This window comes from Stegostoma tigrinum, chromosome 22 (genome assembly GCF_030684315.1).
Source record: "Stegostoma tigrinum isolate sSteTig4 chromosome 22, sSteTig4.hap1, whole genome shotgun sequence".
NCBI classification, from domain to species: Eukaryota; Metazoa; Chordata; class Chondrichthyes; order Orectolobiformes; family Stegostomatidae; genus Stegostoma; species Stegostoma tigrinum.
The window spans coordinates 49,146,615-49,168,944 of record NC_081375.1 but is presented as its reverse complement, the minus strand read 5'-3'; the positions used below and the strand labels follow the sequence as shown (position 1 = coordinate 49,168,944).

Genomic DNA, 22,330 nt, shown 5'->3' with positions numbered 1-22,330 from the left:
GTCCGACACCATACAAAGAGAAACGACATGCAGATCAGTTGTTCGCAACCAGTACAAATATGTAACAGACAACATTAAATGAACATCCACAAATAACTGTGCCAAACACAGCCCCAGATTAACATTAGAATAGATCATCTGAAGGAGACAGTAACCTAGTGGAGGATACCAGGACATTGTGGAAGGTTAGGTCAATTTGTATGCAAGTTAGACTATAATGCAATGCAGTATAATATCAAATAAGTGTTAAGATCTTAAAAATTAATATTAATAGGGGATCTTGTTTGTTCGTATGAGTGCTTGTCAGCCAGAGAACCCATGAATATATTGAGAATGTTTTCATCACATTATGAACCGCTGATGTAAAGGGTGTAAAGGATGTTGTGTATTAATGCAACACAGAGGACTGTCACTTTAAGAGTCTGATCATGTGGCTACTAACGACATTATTGACCTTTTTGAACAGTACACAGCTTAGCCTAATCTTACCTGTATGGTAAATATCTTCATAATAACGATCCTCCTGTTAACATTTTTGCCTCCTGGTCTTCTTTTAATTTAACAGAGGTTATACCCCCTGGTCCTAGACTCTCACAAAAGGAAAAAGCCACCTCTTAGGATCTACCCTGACAAGCTGTTTAAGAATCCTGTATGTATCAAAAGGTCTCCTCTCTCCATCTAAACTCAAGTACAAGCCCAACCTACTCCTTATAAAGAAAATCCCTCCATACCCAGAACTGAATCTATTGAACCTTCTCATTACTGCCTCTAATGCCAGTATACATTTCCTAAGATAAGGGAAACAAAATTATTTACAGAATTCCAAGCACTGCCTGACTAATGACTTGCATAGTTTTATTAAGATCCCTGTATTTTCGTACTCCATTCTCTGTGAATTGAGACCGACAGTTTATTCTTCTTCCCTACTACACAACAAATTTGGCTAACTTTTTGTGATTGATGCACCATTAATGATATTAACTTTTCAAATTTATTCAACTGATTTCAAATTTTGCAGTTGTCCTGGTGGGATTCAAGTCCCACAGCCCAAATCATATCCCTGTATTACTAATTTGGTAACCTAACCACGATGATGCTATACCCATAAACTATCAGAATACAGTATATGAGTAGCTTAAGACACATACTTGGGAGGACGGAGGCAATGTTGGACCTATGATCGCCAAACTCTCTGGAGTTTTCCTTGTGCCACATTTGCTGTAGAGTAATTAGACTGGATTGATTTTTATACTTTTATAATTTGTCAACAACCTTGTTATCATGTGAATAGAATACATGCTAACGGCCAGCATGGACACAGTGGGCTGAAGGGTCTTTTTCTGTATTTGAAAGTTATGATTCCATGGACAAAGGACCTGAACTCCGGAGGTGAAGGTGTGAGTGAACTTCCTTGACATCAAGACAGCATTCAAGTGAGTTATTGCATCACAGAGCTCAGAGAACTGGTGTCAAGGGAACAGAGCAGAAAATCCTCCGCTGGTCACATTCACATAGCAGAAGAAAGACAGTCAAGATTGTTGGAGGTCGGTCATTATAGCCCCAGGACATCACTGCATGGCTTTCTGAAGGCGATATCAGAGGCCTAGCCACCTTTCCACCACAAGGTCAGAAATGGAACATTCCCTGACGATTGTGAAACATTCGACAACATTGCCATTCCTCAGATACTGACATCTAGACAGCACTGAAACATGGGCTGATTAGTGGTGAATAACATTCCTGCACTGACTATGTCCAACAAAACAGAATCTAACCAACATCTCTTGACATTCAAAGGCAATACATTCACTGAAATGTGTATTAACAGCATTCTGAGAGTTACCATAGACCAGAAACTGAGTTGAATTAGCCATGTAAATTCTGTGTTTATCAAAGCAAGCCAGAGGCTAGGAGTTCTGCAGCATTTAACTTACGTCCTGCCTCTGCAGTGCCTGTATACCAACTACATGGCACAAGTCAGCAATGTGATGGAATATCTCCACTTATTTGGATGACTGCAGGTCCAAAAATACTTAGGAAAACACACACCATCCAGGTCAAAGTAGCCTGCTTGAGTGGAACCCCGTCCACCACTTCAATATTCACTCCCTTCAACAGTCTAGCAGCAGTAGTGTATACTATCTAAAAGATATAACGCAGTAACTCAGATCTTCAACACTATGTTCCAAATGCATGACCTCTGCCTATCTAGACGGACAAGGGCAGCTGACGCCTGGGAACACTACCACCTGCAAGTTTTTTCCATGTCACACTCCACCCTGATTTGGAACTGTATTACCTTTCCTTAACTGTCACTGTGTCAACATTCTAGAACTCCCTAATATTACTGTGGATATCGCTACACTCTAGGGATGTAGTGATTCAAAATGATAGCACATCACCATTTTCTTCGGGGCAATTAGAGATGGGTAATAAATTCTGGCTACCAAATACCCATACCCCATAAGTGAATGAAAAACATCCTTTCAAAAACGTGAACAGAATTGTATGTAATGCTCTAATTGAAGCCAAAATGATGTTTTATAAAGGTTCAATATAACCTATGCCCGTTAAGTCTATCAACAGCTTCTTCATGCGCAATACTTGCAATGTTTATGCAATATGCAAATTTTGAAATTGTGACGTGCACAGCCAAATTTAGCTCGCTAACATAGCTCAAGAAAAGCAGTGGTTCAAGTACTGACCCACAGGGAAACTCAGAATGCCTTCCTCCAGACCAGAACGAAGCATTCACTAGTACCTGTAAACAATACACTGCTGTGAAAATTAGCTTAATCTGTAAAAGAGAAAGAATTTGGAGCTGAATATATGTAAATTTTGCTTTCAAAAATAAATAGCAGTCCTGGTTGGGAGTTACAAGGACTGGTTTTTACAAATCTTTGAATGTAAAGTGGTTAATTTTTTCTAACCCCACCACCCCGATGGGTACTCAGATTGTGTAACACCTATGAAACATCATGTTATCTACTGTAGTGCTAACTTGTAAGCCTTAAATTGTTAGCAATGTTGTGACCCATTCTCTTAAACCATAAACACAATTACCTTATCTATCACTTTAATCAGAACATTAATCAGTTTACAACAAACACTGAGCATTTTCGCAGAAACATTGTCCTTTCCGGCTAACAGAGTGTGGAGCTGGAGGATCACAGCAGGCCAGGCATCAGAGAAGCAGTAAAGTTGATGTTTCGGGTTGGGACCCTTCTTCCGAAAACCCTATTTTCCTGCTCCTCTGTTGCTGCCTGGCCTGCTGCGCTCCTCCAGCTCGACACTTATCTGAATCCAACATTAGCAGTTCTTACTATCGCCTTTCCGGGGTGCTTCTTTACAGTACTACATCAGCTAGGCATGTTTCTTTCCCAGAGAACAGACAGAAAAAGTTTAAAAAAAAAACAAGGACCGATAGCTTTTGAAAATCCATCAAGCAACAATTGTTTAAATTATGAGAAGCACAATATGAAATGCAAATATTGTGACATATTAATGCACCCATAAACAGATTAGAGGAAATGATGGTCTACGTCGTACCTACAGCTGAAACGTAATCACTTTGTCCCTTTTTCTTATTCCACATTTAGTTTAGTCTAACTCAGTCTGGTACATTAGTGGCACCTAACTTATTTTATGTAATAAAGTCTAGGAAAGATCGATTTAAGACACAACAGAATACAAAATGTTGCTTTTCAGTTAAAGTCTAGTTTATTCCTAGTGTTCTGTCTGTGCTAGAGTTGGATGCTGTATATTTAAATCTAACTGCAACATTCTACTAGCTTTTATCAGTGCTGTAGACAATCTTCACTGCTGAATTACAGCCCTTTATTAATTGATCCTTAAATCATTATTCTGTAGAAAAGACTGAGCTTTTTACCATAGCATGCACATTCACATTAACTTTTGATAAACATTTCAATTTGACATTGCATTAACAAAAGGAAAAATCAAGCACCCAATCAATGAGAAAATAAAATAGAAGGTTCATCCGATTCAGAATTTTTCCATTTTAGGGTAACTGAGAAAGCTACCTTCCTCACTTTGTTACTGACCTAATTGTTCCTATTAATAGAGAAGTAAACAATCATATGGAGCTGCCTTTACTGTGTAACTCACCTCTATCCTTTGAACGTGTCGAGTTTCACTTCTCCCGGGTCGTGAATCACTGAGAGTTGTTTCATCAGCATCCATCTGATCAGCATCCAGTTCGAGTGCTTCTAATTTCTCTATCACAGTAGAACGCCTGTGAGATCAGATTTAAAAGCTATAAGCTCCAATTTAAAAACATTGCTCCATAAATGCATCCCAATGTAATCCCAGGCATTATAAACTATAACAGAACAGCAGTTGCTGGTGAGGCTCAGGTCTGGCAGCATCTGTGAAGAAAAAATCAGAGTCAGCGTTTCGGATCCAGTGAACCTTCTTTAGAACTGATTGTAGCTAGGAAAATCTCAGGTTATATGTAGAAGATAGGATGGGGTGAGGGAGGAAAGAGTAAACAATCGGTGGGGTAAAGCCCAAAAATCAGAAGAACACGGCTGCATGGTGGCACAGTAGTTAGCACAGGTACCTCAGTGCTAGGGACACAGGTTCAATTCCACCCTCGGGTGACTGTTTGTGTGGATTTTGCAGATTCTTTCCCATGCCTACATGGGTTTGCTCCCACAACCCAAAGATGTGCAGGCTAGATGGATTGCCGTAGTGTTAAATTGCCTGTAGTGTTCAGTGATGTGTTGATTCGGTGAATTATGCAGGACAGGTCTGGGTGGGATGCTCTGAGAGTTGGTGTGGACTTGTTGGGCCAAAACTACACTGTAGGGGAAATGATGCTGATACTGATGAACAGTTGGACAAACAAAGGCGTTGATGACGATCTGGTTAGGAGAGTGGATAACTGTTAATAGAGACTGTTAGTGGCTAACAATACGTATGTGTAATGGTAGGCTATGTGGCAACAAGGCCTGGTGTACAGGATGGGGGGGGCTAGGACATGAGAGGGTTTAAGCCCTAAAATTATTGAACTCGATACTACACAGTCCAGAGAACTGCAGAGTTCACGCGTGTAAAACAAGGTTGTTTTTCCAGCTTGCACCAAGTTTCGCTCAAACACTGCAGCAAGGCTGAGACAGGTGTGGCAAGAGACCAGGGTTGTGTGTCAAAGTGGCAGGCAACTTGAAGCTTAGGGTCTGTTTTGTGGGCAGGAAATAGATGTTCTGTGAAGCAGTCACTGAGTCTACACTTTGTTTCCCCAACGTACAGGGGACCACGTTATGAGCAGTGAATGCAGTAGACTAGACTGTGTGAAGTGCAGGCAAACTGCTATTTCACCTGGAAGGTACGTTTGCATCCTTGCATTCAGGGGAAGGAGGAGGTAAATGCACAGGAGTGAAGGACGAGTGGGCCAGGTTTGCCAGAATGAACTGTCCCTGTGGAAGGTGGACAAGGGAGGGAGGGGAACGTGTCTGGTGGTGGTTGAAATGGCAGCTGATGTGGATCTGGATGTGGTCGCTGGTGGGATAGTAGGTAAGGACAAAAGGGAACCTCTAATGCTGTTATGGGAGGGAAGAGAAGGGGTGAGGCCAGATGTGCGGGAGATGGGTCAGACCCAGCTGGGGGCCCTGTTGACAACAGTGCTGGGGAATCCTTGGTTGAGGAGGATGGTGGACGTTGCAAAGGCTCCCTGGTCAAAAATGGCCTCATCTGGAGACAGAGGAACTGAGAGAATGGCATGGAGTCTTTACACGAAGCAGGGTGCAAGGATGTATGGGCCAGGTGGTTGTGGGTCTCTGTGGGTTTATAGTGGATATCAGTGGCCAGTCTATCACCAGAAATGTAAACAGATGTCTAGAAAGGGAAGGGAGGAATGAGAGAGAGACCAGCTAAACTGAGGGCAAGGTGGAAACTGGAAGCTAAATTAATGAACTTTTCCAATTCCAGATGGGGCTAAGAGGGGATTTAATAGAGACATACAAGATGATCAGAGGATTAGATAGGGTGGACAGCGAGAGTCTTTTTCCGAGGATGATGATGTTAGCTTGTATGAGGGGACATAGCTACAAATTGAGGGGAGATAGATTTAAGGCAGATGTCAGAGGCAGGTTCTTTACTCAGAGTGGGAAGGGCGTAAAACACCCTTCCTGCCAAAGTAGTTAACTCAGCCACATTAGGGGCATTTAAACAGTCCTTGGATAAGCATATGAATGATGATGGGATAGTGTAGGGGGATGGGCTTAGATTAGTTCACAGGTCAGCACAACATCAGGGGCCGAAGGGTCTGTACTGCGCTGTATTGTGCTATGACCCTTCTTCAGAAATCAGGAGGGAAAGGGGATTCTGAAATATACAGAGAGGTGGCGGGGGGTGGTTGAGGGGGGGGGGGGGGGGGAAGAGATGGAAGATGGATAAGGGGGCAGACAGGTGGAGAGGAGACAGGCAGGTCAAAGAGGCGGGGATGGTGTCAGTAAAAGGTGATAGTAGGTGGGGATAGATCAGGCCATGGAGGACAGACAGGTCAAGGAAGCAGGATGAGGCTGGTAGGTAGGAGGTGGGGGTGGGAGTGGGGCTTCAGGTGTGAGGAACGGTTAGGTGGAAGGAAGGACAGATAGGTTAGAGAGACGGAGACGAGCTGGGTTGATCTTGGGATGCGGGTTGGGGTCGGGGAGATTTTGAAGCTTGTGAAGTCCACATTGATACCCTTGTGCTGCAGGGTTCCCAAGCGAAATATGAGGTGCTGTTCCTGCAACCTTCGGCTGGCATTGTTGTGGCACTGGAGGCTGCCCAGGATGGACATATCGTCCAAGGAGCAGGAGGGGGGAGCTGAAATTGTTTGCAACTGGGACGTGCAGTCGTTTGTTGCAAATCAATCGTAGGTGTTCAACAAAGCAGTCTCCAAGCCTTCGCGTGGTTTTCCCCCAATGTAGAGGAGGCTTCTTGGGGTCTGGGACGGGGTTGGGGGGGTGGGGGTGTTGGGTGGACAGAAAGAGGTGTAGGGACAGACGTAGCACTTCCTGCAGTTGCAGGGAAAGTGCCGGGGGCGGTGGGGAGTGTGGAGCGGACAAGGGAGTCATAGAGAGACTGCTCTCTCTGTAACACAGATAAGGGTGGGGAGGGAAAAATGTCTTTGGTAGTGAGGTCAGATTGCAGGCGGTGGAGGTGCAGGAGGATGATGTATTGGATCCAGAGGTTGGTAGGGTAGTACGTGAGGATGAGGGGGATTCTGTTTTGGTTGTTGTTGCGGGGAGGGGGTGTGAGGGATGAGTTGCGGGAAACATGAGACACACGGTCGAGGGTATTTCCGACCACTGTGGAGAGGAATTGCAGTCCTTGTAAAACAATGACATGGTTTAGTTTATCTTAGATTGCTTTGCACCCCAGCAAAGTACATAAAGGTCTCTCAAAGATTGTTAAAGACTGTGTAACTTATGAGCTGCAAGGAAATATCTATAGCTTATGGAGGAAGACTTTAGATTTCAGTTTAACTTTGAGAGTTTTGAGCAGTCCTGTGAAGACCTTGGAATAAGATGGCTGTGGAGACTCGTGTTCCAGAGAATGGAAGGTTTCATAATGAACTAGGTTACATTACAGTGAGGAGCTGGTGTTAGACCTAGACCAGGAGTGCTGGAATTAAACAATGAAACAAGATTACTTAAAACTGGGTATAGTTAAACTTAGATGTTAACTTAGTTAAACTTAGATAATAGCTCCACAAAGAAGGCACCTGTAGTTCCAGTCTAAACTTTGACGTCACAAGTGAACCAAAATAGTGCAAGATACAGGGACTTGAGGGTATTGATTGAGTAGTGGTGTTTTGGGACTATACAAAAGCTGTTTTGTTTCTTTCCGATATATAAAGATATGTTTTGGAATTCACGGGATCATTCTGTTACCGTGTGTTTGAATAATGTTTGACTTACAATAAGTGGATGGTTTGCTTTATTCTATTCTATCTTCATTTATGTTAAAGTAAACTTTATTTTATGTTTATTGTTAAAGAAAAATCTGCAACATTGCATGCTTAACTTTTAGTAGAAGACTACTTAGGTAAAACAAAATGGAATATGATCCATAAAGCTAGGTTCTTCTCTGGGATCCCATTTGTTCAGTAATGACATCAGCTGGGACCATAACAGTGGTAAATCAAACACATGACATGTACGAAGGGATATTTACTAAGCAGTCTTGGGTTTCAACCGTTGTGTGCTAAATTAGAAGACCTCAATCACGCAGCAGTATCTCAGTATTTGGGAAGGTATAAAATAGCGTGACATCTCAATGGTTTTATTTAAAAATATTTTATGTCAGTGTGAGCACAGAAGCTAATTCATACAAAAAAGATCTTGCAAATAGTGAGAAAAATGAACTGTTAGATGTGTCGTTTTGAAAGGTTTTTTGGTGGGGAACATAGAGCAAGTTCTGTGTTTTGGTCATTCTTGAAAATGGTCATGGTATTTCACATCTACCTAAACAGGCAAATGTGGCTTTCACTGATGGATCAATTTAAAAGATGCCATCTAAAATAACACAGCAAGTGCTCAAAAGATCAACGAAACATTAGCCTAGACTATCACATTAAGTACAGAGTATGCCATGAGCTAATAACAACCTGACTTGAAGCACAGTTGGAAACATTTGGTTATAAAAGAGGTGAAGGCAAGTTAAGAAATAGGTCTCTTAGGGCTCTCATTATTGCTGGAGATATTTTCTAATCAACCCTTCCAGAGATGTTATCACACACCTCTGGAGAAGGTAGGACTTGAATCCAGGCATCCTGGCTCAGATGTAGGGACATGACCACTGCACCACAAGAGCCCCAGTAAATTCAGCTTCAGATCAGAGTTAGAAGGCATACTTGCTGCATTGTTTGACTATGCTGTTGCTTTCAGAAGTTATTTTGCCTTTTTTTGTATTGAGGTTAAGACAATAGGAGGAATGCCTTGGAGGATTACTGTGCAGTGTGAAACATATTAACAGTTGGAGAGGCATCAGAGAGGAATACTACATTATGGTGATATTATGAAACATAACTTGTGACACTGATTAGTGTTTACTGAGTGCTGTGGCTGGGACATAAACCTGCTTGGAGAGATCCAAGCATGGAGTGGCAGGAAATTTATAAAAGTTTGAGGCAACAGCATTTTCAAGGGCTCGAGAGAAGATTACAGATGGGTTTGCTGAAGAAAAGATTGGAGAAGACTGGCACAGGATGACAATGGTTTGAAAAGGAGAAGTACGACACCAAACGATTTTCAATGGCATGCTATTTGTTGCTGTCAGGATTGACATGGGAGTCCAGATACAGCATGAATAAGCAACATCATTACAGAAAATAAACCTCAAAAATGACTGTGCTTTTGCAATAGAGCAGAAATAGATGCTTAACATTGATGTTAGGAATTGTTTAACATAGAATGCGACTAGATTATGCAATTCCATATTTAATTGATTTACTCTGATAATATTTTCCCAGCATTCTCTAATGAATTCAAGGGAAAACAGTGACCTCAGGGCAGTCCCACATCCTTTAAAAAGACTCTCTCTTTTCACATGCCCCATTTTCATGAACTTTTATACACACACACACACACACACACACACACACACACCGAACGAAGCATTTGCAAAAAGCCAACTAAAACGTAGATATCAGGGAACTACTCTCTAATCTTAAGAGCACTGTCTTTTCAACACAAAACTACAGCACAAAGATCTTTGAATAGAGAAAGCTATTGTTGGTCACTCTGCTCATTGTACTTAGTTAACTCAATTTACTTTTAAATTTACAAACTTTAAACAATGGCAAACCTCTCTAAGTGTCTTCAAAAAATGCTGATGATGGGAAGTAGGCTAATCACCTGTTTAGTCTTGAACTATCTCGATGATGAGAAATAGAAATTGGTCAGAAAAGCAAAGACAACTGTATAAGAGACTCAGCATGTGCATCAATGGCCACAAATGCAGAAAGTACAGCAGAAGCTCAGACATTCCAGGTGGTGGTGGGAGAGGGAGGGGGATGTTGCAGCACGAAAGTAAGGGATCGAGGTGGGGAGAAAGAAGACAGAGCGCAAGAGAGAGAGGAAAGGTAACATCATCATCTTCAGAGTTCAATGGACTGCTTTGCTTGTGCTCAAATCAGCCCCATTTCATAGAGCTTTAAAGATTTACGGCTAATTCTGGTCTGATTTGGAATGCAGAAGCCTTTATTAGCCAAATTCTATGGCCATCAGAAAATACGTCAACTATTTTCAGCTACCTGAATGCAAAAATTTCCATAGCATGTCACTTACAGTTCACTGCACATGACAGATACTCAAATGTAGACAGTCATCTCAGGTACCCTTTTCACTTGTTCATTAAATATAATAGGTACAAATAAATAGTGGCCAAGAAAAACTGCTTTATTACAGAAATCTGACTTTAAAGTACTGCCCCAATTAGAATTAGAATAATCATTATCTACTGAGTACATATGCTCATTCATACATTAGCTCCTGTTATAAGTTTGAACAGATAGGTGCACAATTGAGCTCTCAACCAATTTGTCCTGCAAATGTGACATTATAGTCTCTTCCCTGAATGCATCCAACAGTAATACGGAGACAAGCTATGCTTCTCATCGCTCCTGACACATACTATTTTCAAACTTCTTCAAAAGCAGATTTCAAAAATGATCAACTCAACAAATATCCTTCTTGACTTATTTAGCAAAGACAACATACCAATGTTTCAAAATAGGATAGCACTCTTATCTATAGCCAAAAGGAATCTTATGACTGTAATAGTTACTAAAAACAATTTTACTTTTCAGAAGTAGTACGTCCCTTGGCAACACATCTGCGCCTTGTTCCTTCCAATTCTATTTATCATTCATTTTGACATTTAGATACTTCAGTTTCTAACTATTTTACTGTAATTAATGTATTGACAATGTAAACTTACAATCATTTGTACCAATGCCCTTTTCCTGTGTCTCCATAAATAGCATGGGAAGATTAATCATTTAATACCTTTGAATACCTTAATTGAATGTGTCCCCACTATATTGCCAAGCAGCACATTTCGTACCATGGCCATTTTGCTGTGTAAAAACAAAAAACTTTTTTTTTTTAAAAAAGAAAGCCTCATATTTGCTTTTTTCTGCAAAACATTAAATCCATGGCCTCTTGTTCTTAATTCTCTTGAGTTTGCACAATTTCTATCCATCTCCTCTGTCCAGACCCCTTATGATTTTGAAAACTTCCATTAGATATTAGCCTCCTCCCATCCACGGAACACTTATTAACTTATCCACTCTATCATCATAGTTGAAGCTTTTCACCCTGGAACCATTCTGGCAAAATCTTTTGCACCATCTCGAATGCATTCACTGCTACAAGTTGCTTTTATGTCTTCCCATTCATCTTCACATATTTTCTGCCCGATATATTTAAAACTGGACATGACGGATGTAGGCTGATATTGTAGAAGGAGCAAACCAAAATGCCTATCATCCATGAATAAATGGTGGCGTGGACTCGATGGGCCGAAAGGCCTTATTTCCACACCTACATCTTATGGTCTTACGGTCTAACAGTCTAAACCACTTTTTTCGATCAGTGACAAAATGGAGGGCCAGCATCCATGTTCACTTTTCAAACAAGTTCTTTTAGGCTCATGGGGTATCCGTGCAGACACACATTTTCATTCAGTAGATGCGCAATAGTAACTTTAGTTGTAAACTACAGTCTGTACAAGATTTTCTAACCCACTTCGACAACAGCAATGACATTCAAAAAAAGACATGTATAGGTAGCAAACCTCGACTGTCCAGGATGTAAAAAAGTTTATAAACCAGCGATTTCACTGGACAAGCAAGTGGAAGATGGAATAATATGGAAAAGTGTTCAATTATCCACTTCTGTTAGAAGGGGTGCGATAAAATATTTTTAATATAAATTATTATTATTTAATATAAATTAGTAAATGTGTGGAGTTGGAGTGATCTGGAGGACATACAGAAATTACAGGCAAAAATACGTAGGCAGATTATGGAAAGATGTAGGAGCAACAGGGTGGTGGTGATGGGAGATTAAAAATTTTCCCAACATTGACTGGGATTCACTTAGTGTTGGGGGTTTATGGAGCAGAATTAGTAAGGAGCATTCAGGAGGGTTTTCTAGAGCAGTATGTAAATAGTCCAACACGGGAAGGGGCCATACTGGACCCGGTGTTGGGGAATGAACCGGGCCAGGTGGTTGACATTTTCAGTAGGGGATTACTTTGGGAATAGTGATCACAATTCCGTAAAAGTTTTACAATACTCACTCACTCACAAAGATGAGAGTGGTCCTAAAGGAAGAGTGCTAAACTGGGGAAAGGCCAACTACAGCAAAATTTGGCAGGAGCTGGGGAATGTGGATTGGGAGCAGCTGTTTGAAGGCAAATCCACATTTGATATGTGGGAGGCTTTTAAAGAGAGGTTGATTAGAGTGCAGGACAGACATGTCCCTGTGAAAATGAGGGACAAGAAGGGCAAGATTAGGGAACCATGGATGACAGGTGAAATTGCGAGATGGGCAAAGAAGAAAAAGAAAGGATACACAAGGTCTAGGCAACTGAAAACAGACGAAGCTTTGGAAGAATATGGGGAACGTAGGGCCAATTTCAAACGCGGACTTGAGAGGGCTAAAAGGGGTCATGAATTATTTTTGGCAAACAGGGTTAAGGAAAATCCCAAAGCTATTTATTTGTATGTAAGGAGCCAGAGGCTAACTCATGAAAGGGTTGGCCCACTCAAGGACAATTGGGGAAGGGGGGCGCTCTGTGAGGAGTCACAGAAAATGAGTCAGATTCTTAATGAGTACTCTGCGCCATAAAAGGAGAGGGACATGACGGATGTTGGAGGTCAGGGATAGATGTTTGATTACTCGAGGTCAAGTCAGCATAAGGAGTGGGGGTGGGGGTGGGGGGAGAGAAGCATTGGGTATTCTAAAAGGCATCAGGGTTGACAAGTCTCCAGGTCCGGATGGGGTCTATCCCGAGTTACTGAGGAAAGCAAGATAGGAAATAGCTGGGGTGTTAACAGATATCTTTGCAGCATCCTGGAGCGCAGGTGAGGTCCCGAAGAACTGGAGAATTGCTAATGTTGTCTCCTTGCTTAAGGAGTGTAGCAAGGATAATCCAGGTAACTATGGACCGGCGAGCCTGACTTCAGTGGTGTGGAAGATGCTGGAGAAGATACTGAGGGATAGGATCTATTTACATTTGGAAGAAAATGGGCTTATTAGTGACAGGCAGCATGGTTTTGTGCAGGGAAGGTCATGTCTTACCAACTTGATAGAATTCTTTGAGGAAGTGACAAAGTTGATGGATGAGGGAAGGGCTTTGGATGTCTTATACATAGACTTTGATAAGGTGTTTGATAAGGTTCCCCATGGTAGGCTGATGGAGAAAGTGAAGTTGCATGGGGTCCAGGGTGTACTAACCAGATGGACAGAGAACTGGCTGGGCAACAGGAGACAGAGTAGTAGTGGAAGGGAGTTTCTCAAAATGGAGAACTGTGGCCAGTGGTGTTCCACAGGGAACCGTGTTGTGGGGCCACAGTTGTTTGTGATATACATAAATGATCTATAGATGGTCCGATGAGCAAGTCTGCAGATGACACCAAGATTGGTGGAGTAGCAGGTAGTGAAAGGGACTGTCACAGAATGCAGCACAATATAGATAGATTAGAGAGCTGGGCAGAGAAACGGCAGATGGCATTCAATCTAGGCAAATGTGAGGTGATGCATTTTGGAAGATCCAATTCAAGAGCAAACTGTACGGCAAATGGATAAGCCCTGGGGAAAATTGATGCACAGACAGATCTGGGTGTTCCGGTCCACTGTACCCTGAAGGTGGCAACGTAGGTCGTTAGAGTGGTCAAGAAGGCATACGACATGCTTTCATTCATCGGACAGGGTATTGAGTACAGGAGTTGGTAGGTCATGTTACAGTTGTATAGGACTTTGGTTTGACCACATTTGAATACTGCGTATAGTTCTGGTTGCCACATTACCGAAAGGATGTGGATGCTTTGCGGAGGGTGCAGAGGAAGTTCACCAGGATGTTGTCTGGTACGGAGGGCGCTAGCTATGAAGAGAGGTTGAGTAGATTAGGATTATTTACATTATAAAGACGGAGGTTGAAAGGGGACCTGATTGGAGGTCTACAAAATCATTAGAGGTAAAGACAGGGTGGATAGTAAGAAGCTTTTACCCCCCCCACCCCCCCCAAGAGTGAGGGGCTCAATTACTAGGGGCCACAATTTCAAGGTTGGGGGGGGGGGGGGGGGGGAGTTTAAGGGAGATATGCATGGAAAGTTCTTTACGCAGCGGGTGGTGGCTGTCTAGAATGTGTTGCCAGCACAGGTGGTAGAGGCGGGTACAATAGCGCTATTTAAGATGTACCGAGACAGATACATGAATGGACAGGGACCAGAGGGATACAGATCCTTGGAAAATAGGCAACAGGTTTAGATAGAGGATCTGGATTGGCACAGGTGTGGAGGGCTGAAAGGCCCATTTCTGTGCCATAATTTTCTTTGGTCTTTGTACAGAAAGATGACATGTAAATATGGCACTTTCCAGCAAAACGGCCAGAGAACTAGGCTGTCCAGCAGCAGCTGCTCTACTTTGCCTGTTCTTTTTCTTTTCTCTTTTTTACCCCCTTTCCTGCATTTCTCCCCCCTCTTCCACATTATTTTAACCTTCTGACTTACCCAGAGGGAATGGAGCGGAAGCTGGCGTTCGGAACAAGTCGATGGAGGAAACTTACCTTGAAGCAGCTGAGAGCCACTGCAGAGTAGTCTAGAAACTTGGCGCCAGTTGTTGGACTGGGGTCTCACGCAGGTGATCAGACCAAGTGTGGAAGCCCCTGAGCTGAGCTGCTGAAATGTTTATTTGTAATTTGTTTATCTGGCTATAATGTCTATCCTTTTAACCATGATGTATTTCTAACTTATACTACGAATCATTGTAAAGTAATGCATTTACTTTTTTAAAAAATTCCTCTTTTTGTATCAAGATTTGTCCCTAGGCAGTTTGTACTTAAGGTGGCGCCATAAGAGGCAACACTGAAAACTGTCCACTGAACTCTTGTATGCAAGTACAGAAGTACACATAATAATAAAGGATATTCTATTCTAATAAGCAATGAAGGAGGAAAATTGCCTGTTAGCCTTCACTGTAAGTGGATACAGTACAACAGCAAGCTTTGCTGAAACTAAATCAGGCTTTGCTGAGATGTGTGAAACAGTACATAATTTTGGTCCTCTAATCTAAAGAATATACTTCGCCTAGACAATATACAACGAGGATTCACAAGATTGATTCATAATCTGAGATAGCTATCACTTGAGGGCAATGAGACCTATATTTTCTGAAGCTTAAATAAGTCAGGTGATCTGATCTAAATTTATAACATGCTTAGATGATTTGATAGAGAACAAGGGATTGTTTTCACTGATTGAAGCGTGTAGATTTGATAGGAAGAAAATCTCAGAATAAAGGAATCAAACATTTGGGGGTTGAGCCAAGGAATCTTTCCACACAAGGGATTATGGATGTCCAGAATTTCACACCTCAAAAAGTATAAGTACATTCAAAACTAAGATGGATGGATCTTTTGAGCCCCAAGTAAATAAAGTGATACAGAAACTTTGGAAAGTAATGTAGAAATTCAGCTGTGATCTCACTGAACAGTAAATTAGTTTTCATGGATTGTATTTTGTGCTCCAGTTCCTTATCATCTTATCTCATCAGGCACTCTACTTTAATTAACTGAAAATGACTGGGAAGAGAGAGATATTAAGACCGGTAATGTTTTGCTTGTTGAAAATATAAAGTCTTTTAGATTGGTATTCATTTTAGTCAAATGGAACATGACAACTGGGTTCCCACTATTAGGCTTAAACTAGCAATATGAAAGAGATTCCCCAGCCCCGCCCCCCAACCCTTATTTGAACAAATGCGTGTCTTGTTCTGAAGAAAGGCAGCAGTAAACTTCATTTATTTACTTAGGATTAAGTTAAACATTTAAATCTCAGCATACAACTAGGTCATTGATTGTAAATACATAGAACATAGAACAGTACAGCACAGAACAGGCCCTTCAGCCCACAATGTTGTGCCGACCATTGATCCTCATGTATGCACCCTCAAATTTCTGTGACCATATGCATGTCCAGCAGTCTCTTAAATGACCCCAATGACCTTGCTTCCACAACTGCTGCTGGCAACGCATTCCATGCTCTCACAACTCTCTGCGTAAAGAACCCGCCTCTGACATCCCCTCTATACTTTCCACCAACCAGCTTAAAACTATGACCCCTCGTGCTAGCCATTTCTGCCCTGGGAAATAGTCTCTGGCTATCAACTCTATCTATGCCTCTCATTATCTTGTATACCTCAATTAGGTCCCCTCTCCTCCTCCTTTTCTCCAATGAAAAGAGACCGAGCTCAGTCGACCTCTCTTCATAAGATAAGCCCTCCAGTTCAGGCAGCATCCTGGTAAACCTCCTCTGAACCCTCTCCAAAGCATCCACATCTTTCCTATAATAGGGTGCCCAGAACTGGACGCAGTATTCCAAGTGCGGTCTAACCAAAGTTTCATAGAGCTGCAACAAGATCTCACGACTCTTAAACTCAATCCCCCTGTTAATGAAAGCCAAAACACCATATGCTTTCTTAACAACCCTGTCCACTTGGGTGGCCATTTCAAGGGATCTATGTATCTGCACACCAAGATTCCTCTGTTCCTCCACACTGCCAAGAATCCTATCCTTAATCCTGTACTCAGCTTTCAAATTCCACCTTCCAAAATGCATCACCTCGCATTTATCCAGGTTGAACTCCATCTGCCACCTCTCAGCCCATCTCTGCATCCTGTCAATGTCCCGCTGCAGCCTACCACAGCCCTCTACACTGTCAACGACACCTCCGACCTTTGTGTCGTCTGCAAACTTGCTGACCCATCCTTCAATCCCCTCATCCAAGTCATTAATAAAAATTACAAACAGTAGAGGCCCAAGGACAGAGCCCTGTGGAACCCCACTCACCACTGACTTCCAGGCAGAATATTTTCCTTCTACTACCACTCGCTGTCTTCTGTTGGCCAGCCAATTCTGTATCCAAGCAGCTAAGTTCCCCTGTATCCCATTCCTCCTGACCTTCTGAATGAGCCTACCATGGGGAACCTTATCAAATGCCTTACTGAAGTCCATATACACCACATCCACAGCTCCACCCTCATCAACTTTTCTAGTCACATCCTCAAAAAACTCGATAAGGTTTGTAAGGCATGACCTACCCCTCACAAAGCCGTGTTGACTGTATTTGATCAAGCCATGCTCTTCCAGATGGTCATAAATCTTATCCCTCAGAATCCTTTCTAACACCTTGCAGACGACAGACGTGAGACTTACTGGTCTATAATTGCCGGGGATTTCCCTATTTCCTTTCTTGAAGAGAGGAATTACATTTGCCTCTCTCCAGTCCTCAGGTACGACTCCAGTGGAGAGCGAGGATGCAAAGATCTTCGCAAGTGGCGAAGCAATTGCATTTCTCGCTTCCCAAAGCAGCCAAGGACAAATCTGGTCCGGGCCTGGCGACTTGTCAATCTTAATGTTTGACAAAATTTTCAGCACATCAGCTTCGTCTATCTCTATCCATTCCAGCATGCACACCTGCTCTTCAAAGGTTTCATTCACTACAAAGTTCGTTTCTTTCGTAAAGACAGAAGCAAAAAACTCATTAAGGGCTTCCCCTACCTCCTCAGGCTCCACACACAAGTTCCCTATGCTATCCCTGATCGGCCCTACTCTTTCTTTGATCATTCTCTTATTCCTCACGTAAGTGTAAAATGCCTTTGTGTTTTCCCGGATTCCTTCTGCCAAGCCTTTCTCGTGCCCCCTCCTGGCTCTCCTCAGACCATTTTTGAGCTCCTTCCTTGCCTGCATGTAATCCCCTCTAGCTGAACTTGACCCTAGCTTTCTCCACCTTATGTAAGCTACCTTCTTCCTTTTCACAAGAAGCTCCACCGCTCTCGTCATCCAAGGTTCCTTTATCTTACCCCTTCTTGCCTGTCTCAGAGGGACATATTTACTCATCACTCGCAACAACTGTTCCTTAAACAGTCTCCACATGTCTATAGTTCCCTTACCATGGAACAACTGCTCCCAGTCCATGCTTCCTAACTCATGTCTAATCACATCATAGTTTCCTCTTCCCCAATTAAATATCCTCCCATTTTGCCTAATCCTCTCCTTCTCCATAGCTATGTAGAATGTGAGGCAGTTATGGTCACTATCACCAAAATGCTCTCCCACCACAAGATCTGATACCTGCCCCGGCTCGTTTCCGAGCACCAAGTCTAGAATGGCCTCTCCCCTCGTCGGCCTGTCAACGTACTGCGTTAGGAAACCCTCCTGAACACACCTTACAAAAACAACTCCATTCAAATCTTCTGCTCGAAGGAGGTTCCAATCAATATTAGGACAGATAAAGTCACCTATTACAACAGCCCTACTGCGTGCACACTTTTCCAAAATCTGTCGACCTATGCTTTCTTCAATCTCCCTGCTCCTCCTAGATTGCTGTCAATGAGACCCAAAAACAAAGTAGTTCTTAAATGCAATACTTGAAATGCACAAGCTGTTTAGTGAAGCAAAGAAAAACTATATAACACAGATGAACAAAAACAAAAAAGTACGAAAATTCAGGTACCCTCTATGGTTCGGAACAGGCAGTATCAATGAATCAAAAAAATGCCAGTTAATAGGAGGAATACTGACATTGATAATAACTGGATACCATTTAAATAATTGAATCCTATTTGTAGCTATTGGGCCTCAGGTGCCATATATTGTCTATGAAATAAACAGTACTGCTGAGAGTACTGCAACAGCATTAAGGCATTAGTTGTTTTTAGCTGTGCTGATACAGAATCTCAAAACAGCCAACTGAAGTTTGCTGCCATCTCCTATTATCATCAATATAATTTCCAGTTGGGCACATTCAATCAAGACTTAGGAGACTGGGCTGAGTGAAACATCTAGTTTTTATGGGGTCAGACAATGTAAATCCTACTCTAAAGATAAACAAAGATAATGGGGCAAACATAATACATAATGTATTTTTAAAATACATGAATACGTACTCTTGTCTTCTTACTTTTCCATGGTAGAACCATGTCTATTAATTCCTAGAAATCAATGAAATAAACTGCCTGCAGCATTGATACAAAAATAACAAAAATGACTCATACAAATAAAAAAGGTAACAAGTTAAACAGCCCTTCAGTGACCTATTCAGGGAGGCAACATTCAGTAAAGAATAGCTATTGTTATATTAGAACGGTGGCGTAAAGCTAGGCTTATGCAGCCAAATGCAGCTTCAAAGTAAACTTTTGTAATTTGCTAACGAATGGAAGGGATTAACTTGTTTTTCAAGAAAATGCCTTTTTGACACTGACACAAACATACAGAAATTAGAATGGGTGGCATGGTGGCTCAGTGATTAGCACTGCAGCCTCACAGCACGAGGGATCTGGGTTCGATTCCAGCCTCGGGTAACCGTCTGTGTGGAGTTTGCACATTCTCCTCATGTCTGCGTGGGTTTTCTCCGGGTGCTCCGGTTTCCTCCCGCAGTCCAAAGATGTGCAGGCTAGGTGGATTGGCCATGCTAAATTGCCCGTACTGTTCAGGGGTGTGTGGGTTATAGGGGGATGGACCTGGGTGGGATGCTTCAAGGGGCGGCGTGGACTTGTTGGGCTGAAGGGCCTGTTTCCACACTGCAGGGAATCTAATCTAAGAATACCGGAAGCCATTGGAACTAGCATGCCACAAGGTCCGTTAGAAGTTTATATTTTACATGATACTGTGGAACACCGAGAAAGGAGCTGATGCCATTCCCTCCAGCTAGACTAAGCCTCAGATCGCACTGATGGTTATTGTGTTAATGCTGGCTGAAGGACCAGGGACGGAATTGAGTACGAATGGATTAGTGTCTATCTAGTGAAAGTGGCATTTAGGAACTGCCGATGCTGGAGAATCTGAGATAACACGGTGTGAAGCTAGATGAACATCGCAGGCTAAGCAGCATCAGAGGAGCAGGAAAGCTCGACGTTTCAGGTCAGGAGCCTTCTTCAGAAATGGGGGAGGGGAAAAGTGGATTCTGAAATAAACAGAGATGGGGGAGGCAGATTAAAAGATGGATAGAGGAGACAATAGGGTCAGAGGAGTCAGACAGGTCAAAGAGGTGGGGTTAGTGCCAGTGAAGGCGAATGTAGGTGGGGAGTTGGGGGGTGGGGATAGTAAAGTCCAGGGAGGACGGACAGGTGGGGGGGGGGGGGAATGTGGGATGACATTAGTGGGCAGGGGATTTTGGGGGGGGGGGGGGGGGGGTGAAGAGGGGCTTGAGGTGGGAGGAATGGTGAGGGAGGCAGGGACTAGCTGGGCTGGTTTTGGCATGGGTCAGGGAGGTGAGATTTTGAAGCGTGAAGTCCACATTGATACCCTTGTGCTGCAGGGTTCCCAGGCAGAATATGAGATGCCGTTCCTGCAGCTTTCAGGTGGCGTCACTGTGCTAATGCAGGAGGCCCAGGATGGACATGTCGTCCGGGGGGGGGTGGTGTAATTGTTCTGGATACGAGTTTGCTCGCTGAGCTGGAAGGTTCATTTTCAGACGTTTCGTCACCATACTAGGTAACATCAGTGAGCCTCCGACGAAGCGCTGGTGTCTCATGCAAATTCTCTAGGAATTCCTAGAAGCATGGCATTCCAACCGGAACTCCATCAACAAACACATTGGCTCCAAATCAATGTACCATCCCCTGAGAAAAAGGAACAGGAAATGACATCACCAACCCAAGGAAACCTAACCAGATAAATACAAAGTGGGACATAACACCAGCGCTTCGTCGGAGGCTCGCTGTTGTTGTTACCTAGTATGGTGACGAAATGTCTGAAAACAAACCTTCCAGCTCAGTGAGCAAACTCACATCCAAAACCCCAACCTGAGCTACAAATCTTCTCAAAACTCGCTGGTGTAATTTTTTGTTGCGAACAGAGCACAGGTGTTCCACAAATCTGTCACCAAGTCTCCATTGGTTTCCCCAATGTAGAGAAGGTCACAACGGGTACAGCAGATACAGTATATCACATTAATAGATGTGCAGGTGAGCATCCATTTGATGTGAAATGTCTTCCTAGGGCCTGGGATCGGGGTGAGGAGGGAGGTATAGGGGAACAGGAGTTGGTGCCAAAACAGTCATCAATGTAACGGAGGAAGAGATGGGAGATAGGGCCAGTGTAGCTTTGGAAGAGGGATTGTTCCACGTACCGTACAAAGAGGTAGGCATAGCTTAGGCCCAAACGGATACCCATGGCCACCTGCTTTGTCTGTAGGAAGCGGGAGGAATTGACAGTTGTTGAAGGTGAGGACAAGTTCAGATAAGCGGATGAGGGTGTCAGCAGAGAGGGACTGGTCAGATCTGTGGGACAGGAAGAAGTGGAGGGCTTTTAGGCCATTGGCAAGGGGAATGCAGGTGTATAGGGACTGGATGTCCAGAGTGAAAATGAGATGTTGGGGACTGGGGAATTGGAAGTCTGGAGGTGGTGGAGAGCATGGGTGGTGTCATGGACGTAGGTAGGGAGTTACTGGACCAAGGGGGAGAAAATGGAATCCAGATAGGTGGAGGGGAGTTCGGTGGGGCAGGAGAAGGCGGAGACAATGGGTCGACCAGGGCAGTCAGGTTTGTAGATTTTGGGAAGATGATAGAAGCGGGTGGTGCGGGGTTGCAGAACGACGAGGTTAGAGGCTGTGGGTGGGAGGTCACCTGATGCGATGAGGTTGTGAACGGTTTGGGAGATAATGGTTTGGTGCTCAGGGGTGGGGTCATGATCCAGGGGACAGTAGGTGGTGGTGGTGTCGGAGAGTTGGCGTCTGGCCTCAGTAATCTAGAGGTCAGTGCATCATACTACAACTGCACCTCCCTTGTCTGCGGGTTTAATGATGAGGTCGGGATTGGAGCAGAGGGAGCAGAGGGTTGCAGGTTCTGCAGGGGAGAGCTTGGAGTGGATGAGAGGGGTGGAGAGGTTGAGGCAATCGAAAGAAAATTAGAGATGAAGAGGTCGCGGGAGGGTAGGAGGCCTTGGGGTGGAGTCCAGGAGGTGGGGGTGCATTGGAGGCAGGAGATGGGGTCAGGAGAGGGAGGGTTAGTTTCATGATTAAAGAAATAAGCGCGGAGGCGGAGGAAAAACTGCTCAAATATTCAGACGAGAGTTATATTCAATGAGTAGGTGGAG

The 22,330-nt window shown here is 43.3% G+C and overlaps 1 protein-coding gene across 3 annotated transcripts in view; it reads right to left on the bottom strand.

Annotated features, from left to right (window-relative positions):
• LOC125463524 (uncharacterized) overlaps window positions 1-22,330 on the bottom strand; it is a 413,194-nt gene that overhangs the window by 137,953 nt on the left and 252,911 nt on the right. For all 3 annotated transcript variants that reach the window (XM_059653821.1, XM_059653820.1, XM_059653822.1), the window contains exon 8: window positions 4,129-4,255. In XM_059653821.1, the coding sequence (XP_059509804.1) occupies window positions 4,129-4,255 (127 nt within the window). The remainder of the gene's footprint in view (window positions 1-4,128; window positions 4,256-22,330) is intronic.